The 25609-nt window shown below is 43.8% G+C and overlaps 1 protein-coding gene across 2 annotated transcripts in view; it reads left to right on the top strand.

Annotated features, from left to right (window-relative positions):
* The window catches only part of IPO13 (importin 13), a 68774-nt gene that overhangs the window by 4315 nt on the left and 38850 nt on the right, over positions 1-25609 (top strand). For both annotated transcript variants that reach the window (XM_056845518.1, XM_056845517.1), the window contains exon 2: positions 15597-16333. In XM_056845518.1, the coding sequence (XP_056701496.1) occupies positions 15660-16333 (674 nt within the window). In that variant the 5' untranslated portion in view covers positions 15597-15659. The remainder of the gene's footprint in view (positions 1-15596; positions 16334-25609) is intronic.

The raw sequence follows: 25609 nt of genomic DNA, 5'->3' as shown, positions 1-25609 counted from the left end.
ACTGCAAAGGGGTAGCGGCAAGTGATGCTGTGACAGAGCAGATTTAGATGTCTTAAAGCATTTTCCTTACTTGTGTACTATGAGCATTCTTCTTCTAATATTCAAATGTTTATAGGGCTCCTTGTTCTTTGCAGGTTTCTCAGATCCAGGGAGTTCTCTAATTGAGATAACATGCATACACTCAGGCCTGAGCTAGGAGCCAGTGTGAAAGAGCTGATCAGCCTACTCCTATTTCTCCCCCCCTCCTATATCACTGTATCAGGTATTCATGGGTTGTTGCAGTAGAACTAATAAAGTCTGTGATCTTGTAGAAGTATAACAGAGACAGAATTTCTGAATTACTCAGTGCAAAACTTCAGAATGTCATTAAACAAGGAACAATTATTTGTGGCAACCAGAACGTAAAATCGTGCATACAATTCACTCAAGACAGCATGCTAGCTAATGTAGTTTTACCATAGATGTTGAAATGAATGAACAGAAGACCATGTGTGTTATAGTGCCCAAGGTTGTTCCTTTTAAAGACTGGTTGTCCTTTCTCTCAGCCAGACAGCAAGTCAGTCCTTTCTGTTTTGTAGCGAGACAGACTTGCTCTGGAAGTGGATATGCAAGATTGAAGATGAGCCAAGGAAGCCAGAGACGTGCCTTGTGTAAAAAAGTTTGCCTATGAAGTTGGATCTATGTGGTTTAGAACCAAACTGTTTGTCATATTTAATATTGTACAAAGTCATGGGGAGAAAGTCTGCACTTGCTGGGGTGGGGGGAAGCGGCAGTCTGTCAGATCATCTAGCAGAAGTGAACGGATATGGAAATTAAACAATCTCTGTGTGTGTGCATATATATATATCTCCAACACAATATCGGGTAGAGCAGTCCTGAGCCCTGGACTTTAGTGCAGTGTTTGTGTATTTTTTTTAAAAAAATTTAAAAACATTTTTATGCAGCCTTTCCACCCAATCCAGGTCCTTAAGGCAGCACACATAAAAACATTAACAATTAAAAACATTTAAAATTATAATTTGATAAAACAAACAATACCTAGTTAATTAGTATCCGTGCTCTTTCAGCAAAGAGATTTTTTAAAAATGAGCTAACTACAAGGAACTGAGCAACAACGGAGAAGTCCATAGCAATACTGCCTATACCCACTAATCATTGGCAGTGTGCCAGTGATGCCCCGGGGGCAGCCTGCCAATGTACAACGGTGATGGCACATTTCCATCAGGTTGCCCTGTCCCCACCCATATACACAAGGGAAGGGAGGAAGGACCCTATGCTGTATGTAGGAGTATGGTGTGCCCAGTAGGAGGACTGGAACTGCCACACTCCTGAGATCTCTGAACATAGGGGCTTGAATCTTGTCCAGGGGACACATACCGTTTTGACAGGCTGACGTGCAGGGAAGGAAGCATGGCCAGTCAAACCATGTCACCCACATACCGCCACATCTCACATGGGTGGGGAAACTCCCACAAAAAGCCCAGGCAAAGGCTCAGGCCCTGAGGGCAAACATTAAGACAGCAATAAGGGAACACCATGTGCGCATTTACAGAAGGTATTCTTATCTCCCCCACTGGGAAAAACAGTTGTGGCAAATGGGAGGGAGGGATTCAGATCCCACAAAGGGGAAAGCTGGCAATAAGATAAAACTTACCTTTTGGCCAGCAACAAACTGATCAGCAGTAAAAGAGCAAAAGAAGGAAGTACTGGAACCAACATTAGCAGAGGATTTTTATTTATTTAAAACATATTAGCAGGTTTTCTAACTTTGCGGCACTCAAGGCGGTTTACAATATAAGTAAAACGGTTATGAAGCACATAAAAGACAAGTGTAAAATCTCAATTAGGACTACCAATAAAAATTAGTCAAATGCAATCCCAAATAGAACTGTTTTCAGCTGCCTCCTGAAGATAAAAAGTGAGAGGGCTAGCTGCACCTCCCTGTTGAGGTTCTCCTATAATTGTGGGGCTACCACCGAAAAGGCCCTCTCTTGTGTTCCCACCAGGCATTTTTTACCCACCCGTGCAACTGGCACACAGGAAAAACAACTGTCAAAACAAATCAAATATACCAGGATTGGAAAAACTGCACAGAAAGAATTGTCCCCATAGTACAACAAAGGCTTCACAACATAAGGTTCTCAGTTCTAGCACTGCATGGAGCTATTTATCAGCCTGCCTAGCAAGGTCCTAGGCATAGCTGAGTTTTTGTATCATCCAACCCAGTCATTGGGAATGGGTCACTCATATTGATTGGATGCCCCAGATGGCAATAATTTTGCTTGGCAGTTCCCCCATGTATCATCTCTCCATTGCATTTAGAAGGTTCACTTCTGCCATCAGCTGCTTTTAATCCCAGCAATCCTTGTGCTCTAGTGCCCTCCACTCCAGTCTATACAGTTTATAGCACACCAGCAGTGATTGGGGGACTACAAACACCAGTAACCTGTTCGTCTCATTTGCTAGAGCACATTGGTGCAGACAGTGGATGACTCTCTCAGCCACCCTCCTAGTGTGAGTCTTGTGCTAAAGATAGCTGAGGGTAGTAGGCAGAGGGCATAATTCCCTATTAAAATAAACACAGCTGTGAAACAACCCAAACAATTTTGAAACTCCATGCTGGGGATTTTTAGGAAAGGAACCGAAAATAAAATGGCCAACATGATAATGCCCCTGTGTAGATCTATGGTAAGGCCTCATTTGGTGCAATTCTCGTCACTGTATTTCTAAAAGAACATTGCAGAACTGGGGAAAAAATCAGGAAGGCAACCAAGATGATTAGGGGGTTGGAGCACTCTTCCTGTGAGGATGAGGTGAAGATTCTGGGACTTTTCAGTTTAGAAAAAGATAACTGAGGGGGCACATGATAGAGGTTAATAAAAGAGTAAATGGATGGAGAGAAACTTCTTATCCTCCTATAATACTAGTACTTGGGGGCACACAATGAAGTTGATAGGCAATAGATTCAGGCCAAACCAAAGAAAATACTTCTTTACTGAATGAATCATTAAATGGTGGATGTAATGATGGCTTTAAAAGGCAGCTAGATTCATAGTGATAGGACCCTCAATGGCTACTGATCATGGTAACTAAAGGGAACCTTCATATGAAAGGGCAACAAACCTCTAAACACCAGTGGTAGGAGTCAACGCCAGAGGAAGGACATGGCCTCTATGCCCTGTTCGTTGACTCTCCAGGGTAACTGGCTGGCCACTGTGTGAAACAGTTTGCTGAACTAGATGGACCAGTGGTCTGATCCAGCAGGGCACTACTTGTGTCCTTATGGGGTTGCCAACTGTTTTGGTCAGCAAGTCCCCAGTGAAGGCTGCACTAAGCAGAATCCCGGGGAAAGCTGTCCCAGTTGCTACATGCCCATAATAGCTGTACTTGTCAGATAACTGTTAAATAGCTTGTGGTGGTTTAGCAGCCAGGCTAGTATAAGAGAGTTAGCAATATCACAGCAGAGTCTCTAGACACATTGGTCACTGCAGCTGTTGGTGGTGGTGTTGACTCAACAGGTGGTTGGCACTGAACAATGAATGGGGTCTACGCTGGCTTATGATCCTGTTGAAAGGCTATCTGCTGAGAGCAGATACATAGACAGTAATGAGTAGTGTTCAGCAGTAACAAAGAGCATCAAGTGGGCTGAAGCATCCTGTACATGGTATGCTTCCAGGTCCTACACCTCTTCTCTCTCCTCATTGATGCTTCCCATGTGGTAAGATTAACAGTAGGAGAGTGAGGTCACTGAGCCAATACTTACCAAAACCTTGTAGGTAGCTGCATTAGAACTGTAAGTTGGGGCTGCTGTATGGAATTCTAGTCAAGGGTCATGAATGCTTGGCCAGCAGGAACAACAGCTGGAGTAGCTGGTAGTCCTCCAGAAACGTAGTTGTGTTCTCCCCCCCCCCCATACACACACTTTTATGTGGGGTTATAGTGGAATGACATGCTGACATAATAGTGATGTTCTGCCAACATATCTCTAAGGGAGTGTCCCTCCCATTTGCACTGTACATACCTGCCTTGTGCCTTCATGTAGGAGACATTTGTAGCAGTTGTTGAGTAATGGATAGTTGTTAAAACAATTTTGTCATCAAGTCGCAGCTGACTTATGGCAAGCCTGAAGGGTTTTCAAGGCAAGAGACTAACAGTGGTGGTTTACCATTACCTTCCTCTGCACAACAACCGCGGTATTCCTTGATGGTCTCCATCCAAATACTGACCAGAGCTGACACTGCTTAGCTTCCAAGATCTGACAAGATTGGTCTAGCCTGAGCTATTCAGGTCAGGGCTGTTGAGACAATACATGGCAAAAAGGACATTTGTAACAGTCAAAGTTTGATCCAGTGGATCCCACTTCCCCCAGTCACCTATGCTGGCAGTATTGCATCCCAGCTTGGAGGGGTGGAGATCCTGGCTGTGTGTTCTGAAATGGAGAACTGGTAAGAATTTTAAGCAGAACAGTGCTAGACATATACTGTAACAAAGTTTGTTCTCTTCCTTGACTATTTCAGATAATCGGATGTTGTGGCACACCCGTTTATGTTAAAACCATCCATAGCTTTTCATGATACACACAGTCAAAAGCTTTGTTGTAATCTATGAAACACAAGCTGATTTTCTTCTGAAATTCTCTTGTATGCTCCAGTGACCAATGTAAATTTGCAATATGATCTTTATAACATTTCTCTTTGTCTTTATGTGGAAGTCACTGGAACATGGCATTTAGACTTCTTTTCTGTCACCTTTTACGTTTGCTTCTTGTCTCTCTTTAGCAGTTTTTGAATTTCTCCCGTCATACATTTAGGCTTTTCATTTCTTTTGGCTACAGGAATAGTTCTTCCTTAATATCTCTGTTTTCAACCCATAGTTCCTCCGATTCCTGTTCACTTGAACTTAGTAATGCAAATATGTTCTTTACATGGTCTTTAAACTCTTGACAGAGTTTAAACTCCTTACGGTAGTGCTCTCAGCTTTGGTGGTACACCCAAACCCCCTCACCACACATGAGGTGTGTGTCCAAGAGGTATGCTGTTTCATAAGAGATCTCAATCTTGTTAACTCTGCAGGCAATTATAGAATTTCAAGAACGAAGAGTGGGTGCTACCACAAAATGAGGGCCAATTAGTGACCATGTATTTTTGGCATTTTAGAATTTAAGATCCTGAGAAAGGGAAAAGCTGTAAGTAATCAGACATATAGGTTGGACTTTAGAAAAGCTAATTTTAACAAACTCAAAGTTATGCTGGGTAGAATCCTACAGTCAGAAATACTCAAGAAGAAGGGAGTTCAAGGCGGGTGGGATATTGTGAGATATTGAAGGCAAAATCACAAATAATTTTAATGGGAATGTAAAATGGGAGGAACTAAAGAAGCCAGTATGGCTCCATAAACAGTTTAGCTAGCAAGCAAGAGATGCTAAACACAACAAAAAAAGGGTTCTTTGGTTATAGCCAGAGTAAGAAAAAAAAAGCAGGAAAATGGTAGGCCCACTGCTGAGAGAGGAAAGTGGGATTTTAATAGGTGATTAATCTATCAAGATGCATATTTTTGCTCTCCTTCCTCAACTTCTGTCCCATAACTTTGGTGGTGTTTGGGTTCCTTGCTAAACCACTGCTGTTACATAGATAAGCAATAGTTTTACCCATTGTTTTATCTCTCATTCCGGGAATTCTATTGACAGTATCGTTTTATTTTCTGGAAGTAGCATGTGAGTCTTAGGGTGTTCTAATTTGTTTTACAAATATATATTAAAAATAGAGAGATACAAAAGCCTGAAGGTGCAATGCTAATTACAAAATTGAACTGGCACATGATGTAGCTCTGAGCACAGGAAGGTGTTTTCTTCAAGAAATTTCTCTGCACTGCAACTCTTTCTCCCTCCTCCTAGGGCTGGTACCTAGGAAAGCTACTTTGTGATCTGTCATGCCAAATAGTTAAATTGCTGCAGTAGTCTCTTTACCTGAATTTATAGCAATTAACTAATGGTTTCCACCTTGTGTTAGATAAACTATAATTTCAGAAATTCAACTGGTGGAATTTGAAAAGGTAGCTTATGCAGTTTGTACAAATTTAAATGCCTGACAGCAAAATCCTAAGCAGGTACTGAAGCCTACTCAGTAGGGCTTACTTCTAGCAAAACATTTTTAGGATTGTACTATTATTCTTTTATCCTGAGGGCACATACTTGGTTTGTAGGAAAACACAGGAAGTTGACATGAACTTGTGAGGTGGTATCTAAATAATGGGGTTGAATTTATCAAGGAAAGTAAGAATGATCAGTCTTGATTTTAAGTGATCTTTCTGGTTTTCCCAGATGAGCTTAAAGGAACCATATTCCATTTCTTTTTAACTGTCAATGTAGAAATTACTGTGTAATAGAAGAATGCAGGCTATAAATTGTTGGAAATGTTCGGAGACTGAAGGTACCTTTTTTCTTCAGTGGTGGAACTGTAAAAAGGCACAGAAATATTGGAAAGAAATACATGGAGAATTACAAGCTATTCTACAATTGAATTTTGACTTACAACCCAAATATTTTCTGTTAGGAATGACTCCTTCACAACTAAAACTTTCAGATAAAGAATTTTTTTTATATGCAATGACAGCAGCAAGATCACTTTATGCCAGGTATTGGAAGGACAAAAAAATACCATCACTAAACGAGTGGATAACAAAAATGTATGAATATGTGGACATGGCTAGACTCTCAAACTGGATGAAGAAAAATTCGCCAGAAGAACATGAACAGAAATGACATTCATTTTATGGTATACAGTGAATTTAAGTTAGACACAAAGTGTATATGGATATGATTTCAGATATCAGTAAGATTAGTTATAATGAGAAGTGTTATTGTAACAGTTTGGTTTTTTATGAACTATTACAGATGAATAAAGCTAAAATAGATATTAAAATAGAAATTTGACAGATAAGATAGTGATAAGAAAGTGTAAGATAGAGATAAGATAGAGATAAGAATGAAGAAGACCTGTTCTAGACGCTAACCCAACAAAACATGTCATGATATCAGTTCCCTACCCTTTCCCCCTTCTTTCTGTATACCCAGTATAAAACTAATAAAATATTATCTTTTAAAAGAAGAATGCAGGCTATCTATGATGCCAGCATTTATGGAATCTCGCCTTGGTGGAAAAATTGATCTACCAAAAGGTTTGGTCTACTCTCATGCCTTCTAAGCAAAATGACATCCTTTTATCTCTTGTGTAAATGAAGATGCTCTGGTTCAGTAACCTCTGTAACATAACTTTTTCTGGTCAACCCTTGTTACTACATAAAATTATACTTGTGAAAACATGCCATGTATTCACGAACATCATTTTGAACGCTGCATTATATTGTGATCCTGTAACCATCTTCTTCCATATTGCTGTTATTATTTGCACCTCTTCTAAACAAAATCTGTTTGAGATTTCTCTCACCTTTTACTAGCTTGGAATGAGGGGAAAGTTACATGATTAATTTTCTCCAGTCATGCTACGTGCATCTGTTAAAGCCATAAAAGCCTTCATTAGAAGGTTAGAAATTCTAGATAAAATTTGACAGGTACAATATTTTGTGGTTTATATGGTGGTCTTGTAAACACAATACTGCAACCTCCGAGTTGGATTGTATGGAGCTTTGCCCCTTATAGTGACACTTGAGCAGAGCAGCTAATTTGCTGCAAAAGGGGAATTGTTCAGCACTTTAGCACGAACTCCCAAGGTTGTGTATGTACTCTGTGGTGATCTTAGCCTGGGATTGGGTTTGTGGGTATTTGGGGGAGGGATTGGTATTTTGGGGGTGGTTACTATTTTGAGTGTCCGAGTGATCTAGTTTAGGGACTGCTCCAGGGACTTGTTAGCAGACTCTTCCTTCAAGGCTCTCAAGTGAAGAAATGCCGAAAATTTCTCCCAGTGTTTCAGGCTTGCATATCCCAATACTGCATATCCCAATTATATCAACATAGAGAGAAGAAACAATCTACCTTGCTTAGCCAAAGGCTCATCTGGTCTGTCATTCATTAGAAATTTTGTTTGAATTAAGAGTGGCCTACAAGGAGATAGCTCCTCCTGCTTTGCTGCATGACTTGTAATATCTTGTGATTGGATGTCTTAAGTGGTTGGACAAAATGGCTCCTTGCTGTCCACATATGGCTTTGTGCATCTACATCTCATGGACACACATGACGTTGCCTTATACTGAATCAGACCCTTGGTCCATCAAAGTCAGTATTGTCTACTCAGACCAGCAGCGGCTCTCCAGGGTCTCAGGTAGAGGTTGTTCACATCACCTACTTGCCTAGTCCCTTTAACTCACTGGTTCCCAACCAGGGCTCCGCGAGAACTAAATTAAGGTCCGCGAAACAAAGTTATAAACCCATAATAAATTAATATTTTCAATTAAAAGTTCTTTATTATAAAAATATATATTCAAATATTATTCTAAGTTTAATGTTTAACTAACAGTTATGATTAAAGTTTATTTTCAAATTCTCAGAATTTTAGTTTTAAACCTTGGGGTCCCTGCACCGAACAAAAAAGTCCTAGTGGTCCCTGGTCAAAAAAAGGTTGGGAACCACTGCTTTAACTGGAGATGTGTCATACTCAGGCAGGAGTGTAGCGTGCAGGCAGTAACCAGGCCCGAGGCTCGGCCTCTGGTTTCAACAACAGCAATGGGAGTACTGCATTGACCAGAGCCTGACGCAGGCTTTTCTCTTCCCGTGGACCGGGCTAGACCAAGGTAATTAGCAGGTAAAGGAGTAGAGGTACTTACCAGTCCAATCTCCTTGTTTCTCAGATCAGGCATCAGCTTGCACGCCGGGGTTGACTGGGATAGCTTCAGTTGCTGGAGCTTCTGTTTGCTTCTCTCAGTCAGTGGCCTTCAACATGTGTTGAACCCACAAGAACTCTGGCAATCTGCTTGGCCTTTTATCAGCCTTGCGGTTCCAGCGTTTTCCACTCCTCCCTGATTAGGCTTGATTGCCTTTGCTCTATCTCTCAAGGCCCACCTGGTCTTTTGCCTTCGTTCCCTTAATTGAAGCCGGGCCTTGATTCTCTGCTTCTCAGCCATCTTGGGAGAACTTGCAGGCGAGGAGTCCTACTCTTCTTGCTGTTCTGTTTGCTGCCAGAATGAGCAGCCCTCATCCCCTGCCCTGGGTTTTGGTGGCTCTGATGCCTGTTCCTGCTGTTCCAGTGCAGTCCTTGGAGGAACGGGCCCAGGTTCCCACTCCTCCTCTTCCTCAGAGGAGGAGGGCAGCTCAGGTTGGCCTACGACAAGATGCCAGGGACTGAACCTGGGACTTACTGCATGCCAAGCAGATGCTCTACCACTGAGCCATGGCCCGCGAAGAAGTTGTTGTATCATCAGTGAACATGGCACTTTATAGAGTACAGGGAACACTGGCCTGAGGAGCTTACAATCTAAAGTTTGAGACAAGGAAGACAACAAAGGGAGAGGAGGGAGTTGGAGAAAGTGATAAACAGAAAAAATATCTTAATTCATGTTACTAGTACTTGGACTTGTTTCGGTAAGAAGGGGGACAAACAGATTGCGCTAAAGAGTTAATGGAACAGATGGGTTTTGTAGAGAGATTTGAAGAAAGTGATAAAGGTGGCAGGTGTTCTGTGGGAGAGTTCCAGATGTAAAGGGCAGCAAATGAGAATGAATGGAGTTTGAGGTTACAGGAGACTTTTGGACAGCTAAGGATCATAGAGTTGGAAGAGCAAAGGTCGCAGGCAGGGGTTTATCAGGACAGTGGGTGGGGTGAAGCCATGGAGGAATTTGGAGGGGAGGAGTTTGTGCTGGATCTGGGAATGGAATGGAAGCCAGTGTAGGGACTTAAAGAGAGGTGTTGGTTTGGTCAGAATGATGGTACAGATGAATGATTTTGGTAGCAGAATGTTGGGTAGAGAAAAGGACTGAGGTGTAGTAACAGAAGATAAAGAGGAGGAAGTTGCAGCAGTCATTGGGGTCACCCGGCTGATTAGCTCATTGAGTGAGATGGGGGAAAGGAAAGGGTTGATGGGATTACAGGAAAAGAGAGAGGTGGTAGAAGAGGGAGGAAAATACAGGAAAGGTTAGACAAAGGGAAATACTTCTTTACTTCACAAGTAATTAAGTTATGCAGTTTGCCACCAATGGACAAGACGGCCATGAGGATAGATTACTTTAAAGGGGATTAGATAGATTTGTGGAGAGTAGGTCTATCAATTGCTACCAGCCTTGGTGACTAAAGGGAACCTCTATACTCAGAGGTTTGCTATCTCCAAATACCTGTGCTAGAAGCAACATCAGGGGAAGGCCTTGGCCTCTATGCCCTGTTTGATGGCCCTCCAGGGCAGCTGGGTGGCCACTGTGTGGAGCAGGATGCTAGTCTAGATGGACTATTGGTCTGATCCGTCAGGGATTTTCTTATGCTTTTACAAAGGTAGAGAAATCAGAGTAAATTTCATCATCTGAAAAATTGAAAACTTATTTGGGAAGCAGAAAGTGGTGAGGCAGATCTTAGTAAGGCTCTCAAATATGAAGAAGTGCCTAGGATTTCCAGAACTGATGTGGATCAAGGTGGCATACTTGTGCTACTTGGCTGAGTAGGTAACATGAGAAAGAAGAGAACATGAATTTAAAATGGGCAAAATCAGCCAAATCTCTTGTCCTCCACCAGAGGTGTTCAGCTGCATGAAAACATGAACAGAGGTTTCAAATGGAGGGAGCAAGCCTGCACTGGAAACGAGAAGAACAAAAAACAGCATTAGCAGGACTGAGATCAGCTGTGTAGTTTGGAAACCCAGCTTAGAATCAACAGTGGGTTGCTGGTGAAAAGAAACCTGTACCTTCCTGCTAACTGCCCTTTTGGGGCACAGCACTATATCATCTAGGAAGTGACACCCAGGCTCTTTTTCATGGATGGGAAGTTTGTTGCCATCACTTTTAATTTGAAGCGATGAACTGCTGGACTAGATGATGCAACACCTGAGAAAACTGCCTTCAGATTAAGATGTTGGGGAATGGAAATTTAAGTAAATCTGCCTCTTTGGTTGACTCTTCAAAAATTACAGATTTACTGCTGGCAGGCAGTGGTGAAAGAGTCCCTTCCCTGTGTGCAGCTGGGTGAAGCTTTAGTAGAACTGATGAGAGGCTGAGATTTCCTAGGATTTTTAGGACACACTGGGAATTTCATTTCAAATGGAAATAGAGTTTAAATGTCTTGTCAGCTGGTGACTGGATTATTGCCTTATGGCTGATTATATGAACCAGCATGAGCGCATGACCCCTCTAATCATGCAGTGGATTGAGCTTGTGAAATATCTGGCATTGTTTACCTGCACAAAATTAGTGAGGTCAGCAATGAGTCAAGGCCAGTAATGTATCTTTTGAAAGGCCGTTTTTGCTCCTGCAGTCCTAGGTAGGTTGGCACAGATCTGTGCTGGCATAAATTAAAATAAATTCCCCAAAGCTGTGGTTCGACATTGCATCAGGGATAGGTGTTCAGAATAAAATTGGTTTAAATGTTTCATGGTGCTGTCCTACCTCACAGGGATGGCTTGCAGCAAGTAGTTCTATAAGTTAACACCACACCAAAGTTGAGCTGCTAGGCTCTCTTGGGGAATGTACTCTCAGTGATTGTTACACAGCTGCAAGGAGCTGTCAAGGAGACAGGGATCAGACCCCTCCTGGAGAGGAGCAGGATCAGCATTATTGAGAGAACACTCTGCTGTCCTCCCATCTGCCCAGAGATTCACAAGCCAAGCCAGACATTTCACAAGTTCTCAATTAAAGCACCGTTTATTCAGCAACAGACAGATAATAAGCAATTAGCAAACCCACTTAGCTTCCCAGAGACAAGAGAACAAGCTACAGACTCCCACACACACAAAGACAAGATATACCTGACAGTGCATGATGGTACTGTGGTTCAGATGGTCTGGCCAGCAGGATCTCCTCCAGATGGGGAGAGGTTGACCACATGTTGAATTTTGAGACTCTACTTATACTATGTTCAAAACAGTAGCCCATGTTGTCATAACACCTCACCACGAACAGCCAAAACTTCATGTTCTGTACATGTTGTGAGTGTCTCTGATGTGATAAGACAGAGTGGACCCTCCTTTGGGTCTTCTCTGGACTGTAGAAACTGTATATTCTCATGGGATGTTCGTTTGTGGTCCTTATTCTCTTGTAATAAACAACTGACCTTCAGTGGTCATAAGCTTGGACCTCCTGGCTATCTCTAGCCAGTGTGAGAAGATAACACTTGTTTTTGAGAGAGACAGGCAAGCTTGTTCCTCTTTAAAGACCGAGACACACAAAGGATTCTAAAATGGCTGTGCTTTGGCTAATAGAAAGGCCTAGCAAAAGTAGAGAAAGTGGCTCAGAAAATGCAGGGTTGGTTTTCATTTCTGTTATAGGCTGCTGGGGCATATGCAACAAAGCTAGACTCTTGCTTGTATGGGTTGTGGCTCCCTAAGGTTTGCATTGTGCTGCTTGGCGCGCATCGTGTTTCAGAAGGCCTCATGTATACTACCTCTCCCTGGTTCTGTGACTTTTAGAAGTAAGACTTCTGTTCCTGCATTGCAAGATATTATTGTTTGTAGACAATAGGGCTTCTGTCTTTAAAGTGTGTGTGAATTTGCTCACAAAGAAAACAGTATTATGCAGGCGGCTGGTCTCATTATTATTGTTTCAGGCTGTGCTAGTCTGTTGTACCAAGCGAAGGACTGGCCCTGTCTTTTGAGATTCTTCTAATAGCCTCCTATGTAATGGTGAACAAAAAGTGTTTCCTTAATTGTCATGATCAAGCTGGCCTTTATCTAAAAACAAATGGAAAGCTTCATGGATTTGTGGGGGGGATCTCATTTCCCCCTCCCTCAGTATTTCCTCTTTCTCTTCCCTGAAAGCCCCTCCCCCGTAGCCTCTCCCTTTTCCTACTTCCTTCTCTCTTTCCCATCCAACAGCGACCTGTGTCCCTGTTTTCAGCGCCCCACCAGCAGCCTCTACCTAGGAAAACTATGGCCCAGTTGTGTGGAGCTGGCTGCTAGACCAGGGCAACTTCCATGGTAAGAAACCCTCAAGAGCTTGTGAGGGGGCACATCACTTTCCCTGGTTCCCCTCCCCACATTATTTCTCCTTTCTCTCCCCCTGGCAATCCCCATATCCTTTCCCCTTTCCCTGCCTCCGCAGATAGGGAGCACACTGAGGAACTAGACATATGGACAATGATACATTGTAGAGCACACCTAAAAGAAAAAGGTTGTGCAGTTTGAACTTAAAGTATCAAGAAGCAGGGTTGGAAGTGGGCTACAAGTGTGCTACTTTGACTTTTAAGGACTTGATGCTACTCTAGTGCTAACACTGCTCTGCTTGTTCACATGCCTTCTGATTTATTTATTTTACTTTAGCACCACACAATCAAAGATTTTCCCTATATGGTTTCCAAATAAAATCACACAATACTTTAATCATACTCCCCACTTGCACATACTTAATTCAATAGTGTAAAAACACCAGAAGTAATGTGTCCCTTAGCTGTTGTGTTGGATGATACATTGGTGTCAAAGGCTCCCCACCCTCCTCTGTGATGTGTTTTACTGCCTGCAGAGTAGCAGGAGTGTGGCATATTCAGTGGGGGTAGAAGGCAGGGGGTAGTGCCAGCAATGTTTACATATGTTTGAGAATGGCACCAGCTGCTGGCAAGTGTGCCTGGTGGATTGGCTGGTACAGAGCTATATAATATGGGATCAGTTTGGCTCATGGTGGATGAAAGGAAGATGTCAGTTGTGCCTTTGATTCCCAGAGAAGACTCGGGTTATGAAAGGGCTGCAACTGTGATAGGAGCCGACTGGACTCAATACTGCAGAGCCAGCACAAGAGGGAGAAGTCTAGGACGTGTCTGAATGAGCAGATGATGCTTTGTTGCTATGGTTCCTGTTGCCTGATGGCAATTGGCTGTGCTGCTAAAAGGATCAAGATGCTGGCTGGGCAGGGTTGAAAGCAAGACAATCCAGCATAATCTCTTCACTTCCAAGAAGACTGGCAGTCACTGCAGAGCCAGCAGGAGCAAAGTCTGATGTGTCACATTGGAGCTGCTAGGGCTAAGTCAGTCAGTGGGTTATGAGGCCATGCCTGGGACATGAGCAGTGCGTTGTCCATCTCCTAACTTGACATTCACTTCACTTCGTTTGAGCAAGCCGTGATGGCTCTTGAATGGCCACATTTTAACATTTGGAAATCCAGGGAGACACCTTTTGTAGGAACACAGGAGGGGGTGGTTGGGGGTGGGGTTGAGCCAGAGCTGCCTCACGCAGCCTTGCCAGTTTTAATTGTAGACTTCTGTTGGAATATTTTTCTCTTACTCATTACTCACTCCCTTGCAGTTTAAGGATACCTCTTGCATTTATTTACCGAACGCTGTCAAGGAGACAAACTGCTATTTTCTTGCTGTGCAAAAGCTCAGAGGAGGTTAAGCAGGAGGAAGCATTGCTCTAGGGACACTGGGAGCATGGCAGCTGCTTCTAGTCTATTTTCATAATCACCAGAACCCAAGATTCTGAATTGGCATTCATGCTCCTTCAACAGTCTGGGTGCCACTGCTATCTGCTTAAGAGTTCTGAGGGAAGAAATGTATCCTTTTTGGCTTTCTGTTCAGGGATCCAGATGTGTTATCTGAGCAGTTGAAATATTAGTATACTCCTGGGGCCTGGTGTTTCAGGGTAGCTCTATCCCAGTGGTATTCATGTGCTGCAGAGACTTTACCTCATAGTGTACAAGATCTGCCCTGTATACTGTGCTGTTTACAAGATATAACATTACATGCTTTGCCATCTCTGGTATTAGCCCAAGAATAGCACCACATGTCAGGCTTACTTATGACACTCTGTTCTGTGCCCTTCCCTTCAGTGACAGGGACAAAGGCTGTGCTTTCTAGTTCCTTATGCATTGAACCCATGAGCCTGATTTGAGAATTGAACAGTAGCTAGTTCTAACGGTAAAATGCTCTATCGCAAGAGCTACCCCTTCTTAGAGGCATAAGGACACAAGTGCTTGTTTGCTTAGGAAACATTCTGTAGAGTTGCACATTGGCAGCATAAAGGTCCAAGCTGAGCCGGTTATCAGACACACACATGCAGGGACACTGTAGCACGAAGAACTGAGTTAGCATGGGCAATTTGGACTTACTTGTTTTGGGCATCTATATTGCTTATGAATCCTATTACCATTCTGTAACCCCTAGTTGTTCATGTTATAATGTCTAGTGCCTTCATATATACTGTTGTCCTCATTGCTACAATACTTGTGTTCTAGCCTAATGAGGGCAGGTTATTTATTATTTTTATTTTATTCAATTTGTTCCCCACCCTTTCCCAATGTATATCTGTAAAATGGATCTCTGATCCAGAGAGATCTATCTGTGGCAGAGGCACTGGGTAAAAGTCTGTGTAGACAATCTGCTGTAGGGTTGTTGAGCTAAGTTATCCATAGTATGGAGGGTTAATGTTTCAGGAGCTAAGTACTGATGACATAGAATCTGATCTTGCTGTCTTGGGACATGTGAGGATACAGAAAACCCTGAATTGTTTTTTGCTCCTTTGCAGGCACTTCACCAGTTATACTACGACCCCAACATTGAGAACAAGAACCTGGCTCAGAAATGGCTGATGCAAGCTCAAGTCTCACCCCAAGCCTGGCACTTCAGCTGGCTGCTACTTGACATGGACAAGGTGCCTGAGATTCAGTACTTTGGGGCCAGTGCCCTCCATATCAAGATCTCACGCTACTGGAATGACATCCCAGCTGACCAGTATGAGACCCTCAAGTCACAGCTGTTTAGTCACATAACCCGTTTTGCTAGTGGCTCCAAGATTGTGCTGACTCGGCTGTGTGTGGCACTGGCTTCATTGGCACTCAACATGATGCCAGAGGCATGGCCGTGTGCTGTCGCTGACATGGTGCGAATGTTTCAGTCAGAGGACTCCAACATAGATGGGCGAGCTCGCTGCTTGGCTCTCCTGGAACTGCTGACCGTCTTGCCAGAGGAGTTCCAAACCAGCCGCCTGCCTCAGTACCGCAAGGGACAAGTGCGTGGTGTCTTGGCTCAGGAGTGCAGTTCTGTCTTCCCCCTACTAGACCAGCTGCTGCAGCAGCAAGACTCTCCTAGTTTCATTAAACAGAAGGTACTGAAGTGCTTCTCCAGCTGGGTGCAGCTGGAAATACCCCTGATGGAGTGTGAGAACTTAATCCAGGCAGCCTTTACCTCCCTGCGTGATCCAGAACTCTTTGACACAGCAGTGGAAGCCATTGTCAATGCAATTTCCCAGCCTGATGCTCAGAGGTAAGGGTTAATCTCACATTGTGGGCATACAAGATTTGTTGCCTGTGCTGTAAGACACTTTCCATGTGCAGCTGCCAAGGATGCCCCTGTGTCAGCACATCTTTCATCAGCCCTGTGTTTCCAGGCCAGAGCCTGGAATGCTGTGTGTGTGTGTGATATTCGTGTATTTTACTTCAGCGGAGAGTGTGGGCACAGGACATCAGTACATAAAGTTTGCAGTTCTCTGGATAGAAGTGGGAGAGTGGGAGGCATGAAGGGGTGAGAGTAGGGAACTGATTGGGTGGAATGATTCTTTGCAAACAAGGTCCACACCTGTTTTTCCCAAAGCATGTTAACTCATTCAAAACAGAACTGCTTAGTACTGAAATTAGGCTGAAAGCACCGCAGTTTTGATTATTTTTTCAGTTAGCTCACATCAATGAGAGAGATGTGAAATCTTGAGCTTCGAACACTTGAGCTCTGTAGACACTGCTAATCTATAAGAGCAATTGCTGGTTATGTTATAATCCAGTTGTTAGGGAAAGGTGTTGTGTTTCTTTTCGTAAATTCCAACACAGTTTCTAGTGTGGTAAAAAAACTAAATTTGGGGCCTATATCCTATTAGAATCTCCTGTTTTGCTCTTCATAGAGGACTTGAAATCTCTCTTTGTTAGCTCACTTAGGTGCTTCCTTGCATTGTTCAGTATTGGAGAACGCAGAGCATGAATGGAGCCCTCAAAACACCTCCACAGAGGTATGTTGCTGGGCATGAGTTTTGTAACCTATTGGGCACAATGTCAGATCTGAGTGTGTGTGTGTGGGGGGGAGTTCTGGGACTCCATTCCAAAATAGGGTCAAGTTGGAGATTAGTAGGGAGAACTCCCCTCGTGATTATATCACTAGCTTTTGGGAGTAAATATAATGCCTGAGCTAGGAAGGTTCTGGTTAGCAGAAAGAGCCTGTGATACAGTTTGTTCACTTCCCTTCTTTCTACCCGCCACAACTCCACTTGCATACAGTACAGATGAGATATTCAGTGTCTGGGAGCGAGAGGTCTTGCGTGAAGATTCATCAGCAAGGTGTGTTGCTGAGGAAACTGTTTCTTAAGTAGCAGAACTTCACATGACTACCAATATTATGGGTTTGGAATGTATAGCATGTTCAACCTGGAGAAAAGAAAATTACAGTGAGCATGATTCAAATTTTTGAATATCTAAAAGAATGTCAGAGGAAACTACTATTTATCAGTGCTACTGAAGGACAGAGTAGCACAGAGTTCCTGTTGCACATTACAATAGGGCAGAAATGGGTTGGAGTTCAGGAAGATATTTTTGATAAAACTAGAAAGTGATGTGGAGCAAATTCCCCAGGGGAATTGTAGAAGCTCATTTTCTGAAGGTTTTAAGAAGTAGTGGGAGGAACATTGGCTTAACACTCAGCAATCTTCCCTGTGCCTAGGTTTGTGCAATTTGGAATCTTTTCTGGTATTGTTTTAGTAGGCAATGATTACCATACTTGTGCCATGGAGCTACATGTCATAGCTTTTTTCCCTCTTAGATTCTGGCCATGATTTTAAAACTGGATCAGAAAGTGTGTGTGTAAAGTGCCGTCAAGTCGCAGCCGACTTATGGAGACCCTTTTTTGGGGGGAGGGGTTTTCATGGCAAGAGACTAACAGAGGTGGTTTGCCAGTGCCTTCCTCTGCACAGCAACCCTGGTATTCCTTGGTGGTCTCCCATCCAAATACTAGCCAGGGCCAACCCTGCTTAGCTTCTGAGATCTGACGAGATCAGGAAGAGGCTATGTTAAATTCCAAAGTATGTTCACAGTTCTCTTCCATAATTTCTCTAAATCCTACCTGGTGGGAAATTTGAAAACCAAAAGCCAGGAATAATCTGGATCTGCTATATCCTCCTTGGTGGACTATAGGCCTATGCCTCCTAGCCAGTTTTGAAACACTATCTTTACTCTGTTACCTTCACTGAGCGGTGGGCCCAAAAGCAGAGTAGACAGCTTAGTGTTGCCTCAGGCAAGTGACCTGCCATCTTTTGGGGCAATGGTAGTTAATTGACAAAACCTGAGAAAAGCTCTAGAGCAAAGATGAAATTTTCAAAGTCAACATATCAGTAATATCTTGATCTTTAATAAATAATTTTAAAAATCACACTTCATGAACACAAAGATATTGGTATCTGTTTTTCCCAGAGCTCATTCTTGTGGCTGCTATAGGCTGCAGTCGTAAGAACACTTTCCTGGGAGTAAGCCCTAATATGGGATTTACTCGAGTAGGAATGTTTAGGATTGCTCCCAAAATAGCCTAAAAGAGAATATTTAGGTGGCCTATTTAGATCAGTGTATGACCATATATGGAGCCAAATGTAGGTTGCTAACAGATTAAAATTAGACCTTTTTAAAATATCTCAGTCTAAGTTTGCTAGTGATCTCATGTGCCTAGGACAGGGGTTTTGCTAATAGAAATGAGGCTCAAAACATTAGTTGGGTAGGTACTCTAAAAAGTGGTTCCCTTTGTCATCTTTATATCATGATAGCTGCTAGCAACACCTTTCATAGTCTTGCCAACTGATGACAAGATCTGAGCTAATCTTTAAACATTTAAATACTTTCTTCTGTAAGGGTGTGTGTGTGAGATAATTTTGGTCTAGGTATGTTTTGTTGTAAGGGCTAGCCTACCATTCAGCATTATTGTGACCATGTGAGTGCTTTGATTCAAAATTTCTGCACATCTGGTTAAACTTATTTCTGGTGGTCAAACTTTTTGCTTGAATTGTGTGCTGGAAATCTGAGTAGCTGGTTGATTACGATGTACACTTGACCCTAGAAATCAGAGTGCAAGAAGCTTATTGTTATTAATGATGTTGTTCTTGAGCAGAATGTAAGGAATTTTGAAGGACACAATAGAACAAGCATTCCAGCATTCAAAACATAAAGAATAAAACTTAAATCTGTAAGGAATTTTCACCACCTTAATTCTTTAGGTATATTTAGGGAGCAGGGTATCAAATGCACAAGTTCCACAATTCTTTTAGAAGGTAGCAGTATTGATAATGGCAGATCCATGTTCAGATTGTGTGTGTGTGTAAAGTGCCGTCAAGTCGCAGCCGACTTATGCGACCCCTTTTGGGGTTTTCATGGCAAGAGACTAACAGAGGTGGTTTGCCAGTGCCTTCCTCTGCACAGCAACCCTGGTATTCCTTGGTGGTCTCCCATCCAAATACTAGCCAGGGCTGACCCTGCTTAGCTTCTGAGATCTGACAAGATCAGGCTAGCCTAGGCTATCCAAGTCAGGGCATGTTCAGATTAAGCTTCCTTATTTCAGCTTTGGATAAAAAACACATCTGGATACTGACATCCAAGGAACAGATTTGCAGCATGCACCTGACTGGTCATTATTCAAAATCCATTTTCTCTGCAAGGTATGCATGTTGCTCTAGGAACCTGCGCCTTGAAACTGTCACTTGTGGTGTGAGAAGGTTAACATCATGATTACTCTTGGGCCAATTATAATACATTGCCTATAGTCACCATGTGGGATCTAAAATTAATTTCTTATTGGCTGAAAGATACAGTTAAACACAGAGATAGGTAGGGAAATTAAAGCCAGGAATCTGTATTACCTTGCATTGGTGGTAATATCTCCAAGAATTAATGTATTTAAAAGGCCAGTAAGGCTTTGTATATTTCTGGTAAAGGTGTTTATGTCTTTATGATTTTTTGTAGAAGTTTTCCCCCCCTATAGTAATAATTCCAGGGTAAACACTGCAAATATCTAATTGAAACTTCTGCACTCCATTGTAGATGTACATTTAGGCCTTTGAATGGTATGGTCCTGGCATAGGGCAGGTGCAAACAGATAAAGCATTGAGAAGAGAATGTAAGGCAAAGAAAAAACTAGTTATGTTCTAGAGACTGAGCAGTTGGGTGTGTTAGAGAGCAGTCAGCCTGGTTGCTGCTTAAAACCACCATAGTGTATCGATTCAGACTTTTGTCTGTCAGGCAAGCTGATAAACAGAGTGAGATAATAGCAATGTGATCTTGGTTGGACCAGCAGAAACAGGCTCAGTTGCCTCCATCCAGCATGGAGAATACTACTGGACCTCATATCCTTCATGGCTGTTGCTAGGAGTGGACTGCTGTTGCTGCTACTGTCCCCGCCCCCTCTGCAGTTGTCTGTAGATGTTTGCTGGCAGCCTCAGTGCACCCTCCTGTCTTCCAGCTACCACTGGAGTTGTTGTACATCCCTTCCTCCTTCTCAGTTGTTGCAGATAATGCAGAATTGGATTGCTCCCCCCCTTCTGCATTTGCAGTCTGTTCCATGAGCTAGCCCAACACCAGTGTCTTGACCAAACGCAGTTAAGTTTACAGGATTAAACTGAATGCACAGAACTGGAACTTGGTCTCCTGGGGCCATTCTTTGGGTTATTTAAGCTTCATTCTATGAAATAACCCAAGTAAATCAATATAGTGATTTTGCTCATTTTTTCCTGGGCTTTTAATTTTTTCATTTTCCTTTTGGAGGGATTGAGTTGGTACAGACGTTGGCCTCAAAGGGGGAGATAGGGGATAGGTGGCCTTTGAATTCTTGAGTGCCATATGCATGTACATTTGTGTTCTCCCACCTGTATCTGTGGTCTGCATATGCAGTGCAGGGAAGTGTGAAATAGCTGTGTCTCCAGAGAATATGCTTCAGCAGCCAGGTAACTGACAGCTGGCCAATTAGCCCCCAGCATATACTCTCTCTGGTGTCATCCCTTGCTCTTTTTGTCAATTTCCTCTTTGCTTGTTGTCATGGTTACAATCACTTATTGGCAATTGCAGGGAGATTGACAGGCATGAAATTGCTTATATGGTTCTGAGATGCTGTTGTGCACAAGGAAGCAGTCAGTGGCTGTCTGGATGCTCCAGAAGAGTATTGCACTGCCATTATACTTTTGGTTTGTTCAAATTGATAATCAAAGCTCTGGGCTCCTTCAAACTTCCCTTCCCTTCCATAGATTCTTAATTGGAATTAATCATGCAAATGATATAAATTTTTTACTTTTTAATTCTATTTCAGAATATTCTACTCAGAATGAATTATGGTATATGTACTCTGTGACATGTTGAGGTGCAATAGAGCTAAAAAAAAAAGAAAAAAGGAGGACTACAAAAAGGAGAAAGGAAACCCAGGCAGAATTGTTCTGGACTTTACATGCTCATAAGTTTCCTCATGCAGTCATGAGGTTAAAATTCCGTTTGATGGAAAAATGAAATCAGAACTGTATTTCTGATGATCCAGCAGGTGAATTTTATGCTGGACTCTGATGTTGGTGGTATAGTTGTAGACATCCAGACTAGCTGAGAATAGTGGAAACAAAATTACCTGGATGTTGCTGGTAAAATTACAAAGAAGTAGCTTTAAGTCTGCTGCTGCAGACAAATGTCTTCGGCATTTATGCATCGATGAATGCTGGTGCCATAATACATTTGATAGTATTTAGGGTGACACAAGACTCCTTGAGTGTAGCTGTTAATTGTGGTTTTTCCAGATATTTGTAGGTGCCAGAATTTTGAGGGGGCGGTGATTTTTAGGCTATTTCTCCATCACAGGATTTGGGGCTGTTGTTATTGTGACCAATAATATTACTTGTGTAGATCAGTAGGCCATCAAATGCTCATCTAAGAATGTGGTTCCTACCTCACTGTCTTTGTAGGTGGAGTGCTTACTCGGGCTGTAGGTCTGGTTCATGTAAAGTGTGCTGATGCACCAAGCTCTGCCACACATATATCACAGTAATATATTACATGGTATTTCATAAATATCTCCTTGCATATGGACAGTTGAATTATGATGTCACTTTTAATGGGGCAGACTTTGTGATCTGGGCATCCACATCCTGGTGGGTTTCTAAATATGTAAAGGAATAGTTTCTGTGTGGCGCCCCTTCCACCATTCTCATACTGTGTGTTCATCTTCATCACTGGAACTATTTTTTGTTGTAGTTAAGCATCTGAACCAGCTCTGTATCTGTGTGAGCAACACTTTAACTGGATCAAATAATACCAGCCATACCATAAAGGGGTCATTCACCTTTGTGTCTTCCTGCGTGTGATGTGCAGCTATCTGCACACAGTACTTTTCCACTTAACATAAGAACATAAGAAAGGCCCTGCAGGATCAGACCAAGGCCCATCAAGTCCAGCAGTCTGTTCACACAGTGGCCAACCAGGTGCCTCTAGGAAGCCACTAACAAGATGAGTGCAGCAGCACCATCCTGCCTGTGTTCCACCACACTCAAAATAACAGGCATGCTCCTCTGATACTAGAGAGAATAGGTATGCAGCATGACTAGTATCCATTTTAACTAACAGCCATGAATACCCCTTTCCTCCATGAATATGTCCACTCCCCTCTTAAAGCCCTCCAAGCTGGCAGCCATCACCACATCCTGGGGCAGGGAGTTCCACAATTTAACTATGCGTTGTGTGAAAAAATACTTCCTTTTATCTGTTTTGAATCTCTCACCCTCCAGCTTTAGCAGATGACCCCGTGTTCTAGTATTATGGGTCTTAAGCCTTAGAGGTCATTTACTACATAGTGTGTACCAATAGAAGCTAAAAATGGCATCTTTCAGAACTAGTAAGCAGAAAAGGCAACTATAGGAGATGGCAGAGACAACACCAGACTCCCCCTCCTTCTTGTCCCCCCATTGTTATCAGCATCCACCAGGACCAGTGGGGCCACAGATGCACCCTGTAAAGGTCCTCACACCAGCCAACTGGTCAACGGTGGCTGGCCCAGTCAGACAGTCACTGACAGCTGGCCCTTTGACATCTAGCTGTCTGACAATCAGCTGCTGGGAAGCTCCACCTAAGGGGTGAGAAAGGGGAGTGATGGGGCAGAAATTGCTTAGAAGGCACTCTTGGTTCCTCAGAGACTTGGCCACACCCCCATAGGGCTTCTGAGTAGAGGGAGGCTACTGGGTATGCCCCAGGCCTGGCTAAGGCCTTTAAAAGGCTTGAGAGAAGAGAATGCCCTGCCTCTGATAGCCACCAACCTTGCTTCTAAAGTTGGAAGCGTGTATACCAAGATGTCCGATGTTAAATGATTAGGGTGGCCCACCTTAGGAGGCTGACAGATCCAAAGAGTTTCCTGGCATCTCTTGGGGATTTTGTAGGTAGCAAATTTGCCACTCACAGCCCTGTTGATTCTCCTGGATCTCTTTGGAGTTTTAGAACACCTTTGAAGATTGCAGCTTTTGGTGATACTTCCTGGGTTGGGTGTAAGGGGCACTTTCTTTGGTGCATCTTCAAGGCATGTGGGACTTCTTTTGCAGTGAAACCCTTGGACCTAACAAGTCACCCCATTGTGGTTTGTTGTAATACAACAGGAGGGGCATTGGTGGAGCATATAGATGGTAGGCTACATCCCTTACTCCTAATGATGGTGAAGAAGGGTAGGTTGTTTAAATTTTGAAGTTGCAAGCATTGAGAATTAATCAGTGGCCTCAATTTCAGCATCTAAAGTTCATAACTTGCTGAGTTCAGTAGCATGTGGTCATGGATACTACTTGGAGTTCTGATGGACTCCATGTATTAAATGGCTAGCAGTAAAATGGAGAGCGCTATTTCCTCATGGCGAATAGCAAAATTACCTCTTCTTCCTCACACTCAGGGGCTTTATTATCACTACTTCTGCCCCCCCTTTGCATACATTGTTTCTTTTTCTGTCTCAAAAGGAAGGAATGCTCTTGCCTTGTTCTCCTGAGCTCATTTATACTGTTTAATGTTGTAAATTGCCACGAGATCCTTTGGGTGAGCAGTGACTAAAAAAACCTAATAAATAAGTAAAGCTTTAGGTATGACTATGGATGAAGTGTGATACTATCTGCCTTTTGTGCCGCTCTGACTATGATCATCGGCATTTCTATGGCACTAAGTGGCTCTGAGGGAGATAAGTGATTCAGACCCCCTTGCTTCTTTCTCTTTCCCCTGTGTTAGCCAGCAAAAGTACTTTGTAGAGCCTGTACATAGTGCAGACCCAATTATTGTCCCTTTGGGTCATGAACAATGGAATAACTCCTGAGGTATAATGTATTTAACCCAACACCCTTGGACTCCAATAAGTGAAATTCATCCAGATGCTTGCAGTTAGACCTTTTGTGACTGTAGAACAACAGTGTTTAAACTGGAGTAGATTATGTGATTTGATCTATGAAATGTCTTGTGGATAAGTCACAGTGCTCCCCAAAATGTTCTAGGTCAGGGATGGCGAACCTTTTAGAGACCGAGTGCCCAAACTGCAACCCAAAACCCACTTATTTATCGCCGAGTGCCAATGCGGCAATTTAACCTGAATACTGAGGTTTTAGTTTAGAAAAAACAACTCCTGCACAATGCAGGAGATTCACAACTACCTCCCCCCACACACACACCCAGTGACCCCCCCTTACTCCACGCCCAGAAGATGGCCAAGGGGACCTCCCTCTCATCATCTGTTTACAGTCCTCATAAAAAGGCGCCCAGGGGCTGGCCGTCTTGGCCGCCCTCTTGGGCACTTTCCCCAGCTCTGCAACGTCCGTTCTGGGAAAGGCCAGGTGGGCCAATGGCGGGGGCCCCTTGGCAGGGGCTGGGCCGCCGCCCCCCCGGGCTGCAGCTGCCAGCTGCAACGGAGCCCAGGCTGGGCCAGGAGCCTCTGGGAGGAGGAAGAAGAAGGCAGCGCTGCGAGGGCGAAGTGGTGCGCGGCTGCTTGGGCACAAGTCCCGCCGGCCGGCGCCGCAGGTGACGGCCCTGCCTTCTGGGGCCTTTTGCAGCGGCCGGGCGGGCCTGGCCTCCCTTGCAAGAAGCCGTGTCCCTGCAGCCCCCGGACTGCTACGGGTTGATGAGGCCGGGGTGGAGCCTCCTCTGCTGGCACGCGGGTAAGTGGCTTGGGACGGGACCAAAAGTCCAGACGGGTGAGGCAGTGACGAATGGAAGAGGTGGAGAGACAAGCCCACTTCTTGAGGGACGGGGCGAGGAACCGGCAAGCCAGCAGCCAGGAGAAGACGGAGCGCAGAGACACGGCAGCGCGCCGCCGCACCCCACCTGTAGCCCCGCCACCCGGTTGCGCCTGTGCCAGTCAGAGGACTTGGCTGGGGGCATGGGGAGGAGGGCAGGATGTTTCATCCCTAATAAGGTCTTGGGGGCGGGACTAGAGGGAAGGCAGAAACATCCTGCCCTCCTCCCCACGCCCCCAGCCAAGTCCTCTGACTGGCGCAGGCGCGACCGGGCGGCGGGGCTACAGCTGGGGTGCGGCGGCGCG

The sequence above is a fragment of the Euleptes europaea genome, chromosome 2 (genome assembly GCF_029931775.1).
Source record: "Euleptes europaea isolate rEulEur1 chromosome 2, rEulEur1.hap1, whole genome shotgun sequence".
In the NCBI taxonomy this organism is placed as follows: domain Eukaryota; kingdom Metazoa; phylum Chordata; class Lepidosauria; order Squamata; family Sphaerodactylidae; genus Euleptes; species Euleptes europaea.
This window is presented reverse-complemented; position numbering and strand designations above follow the sequence as displayed.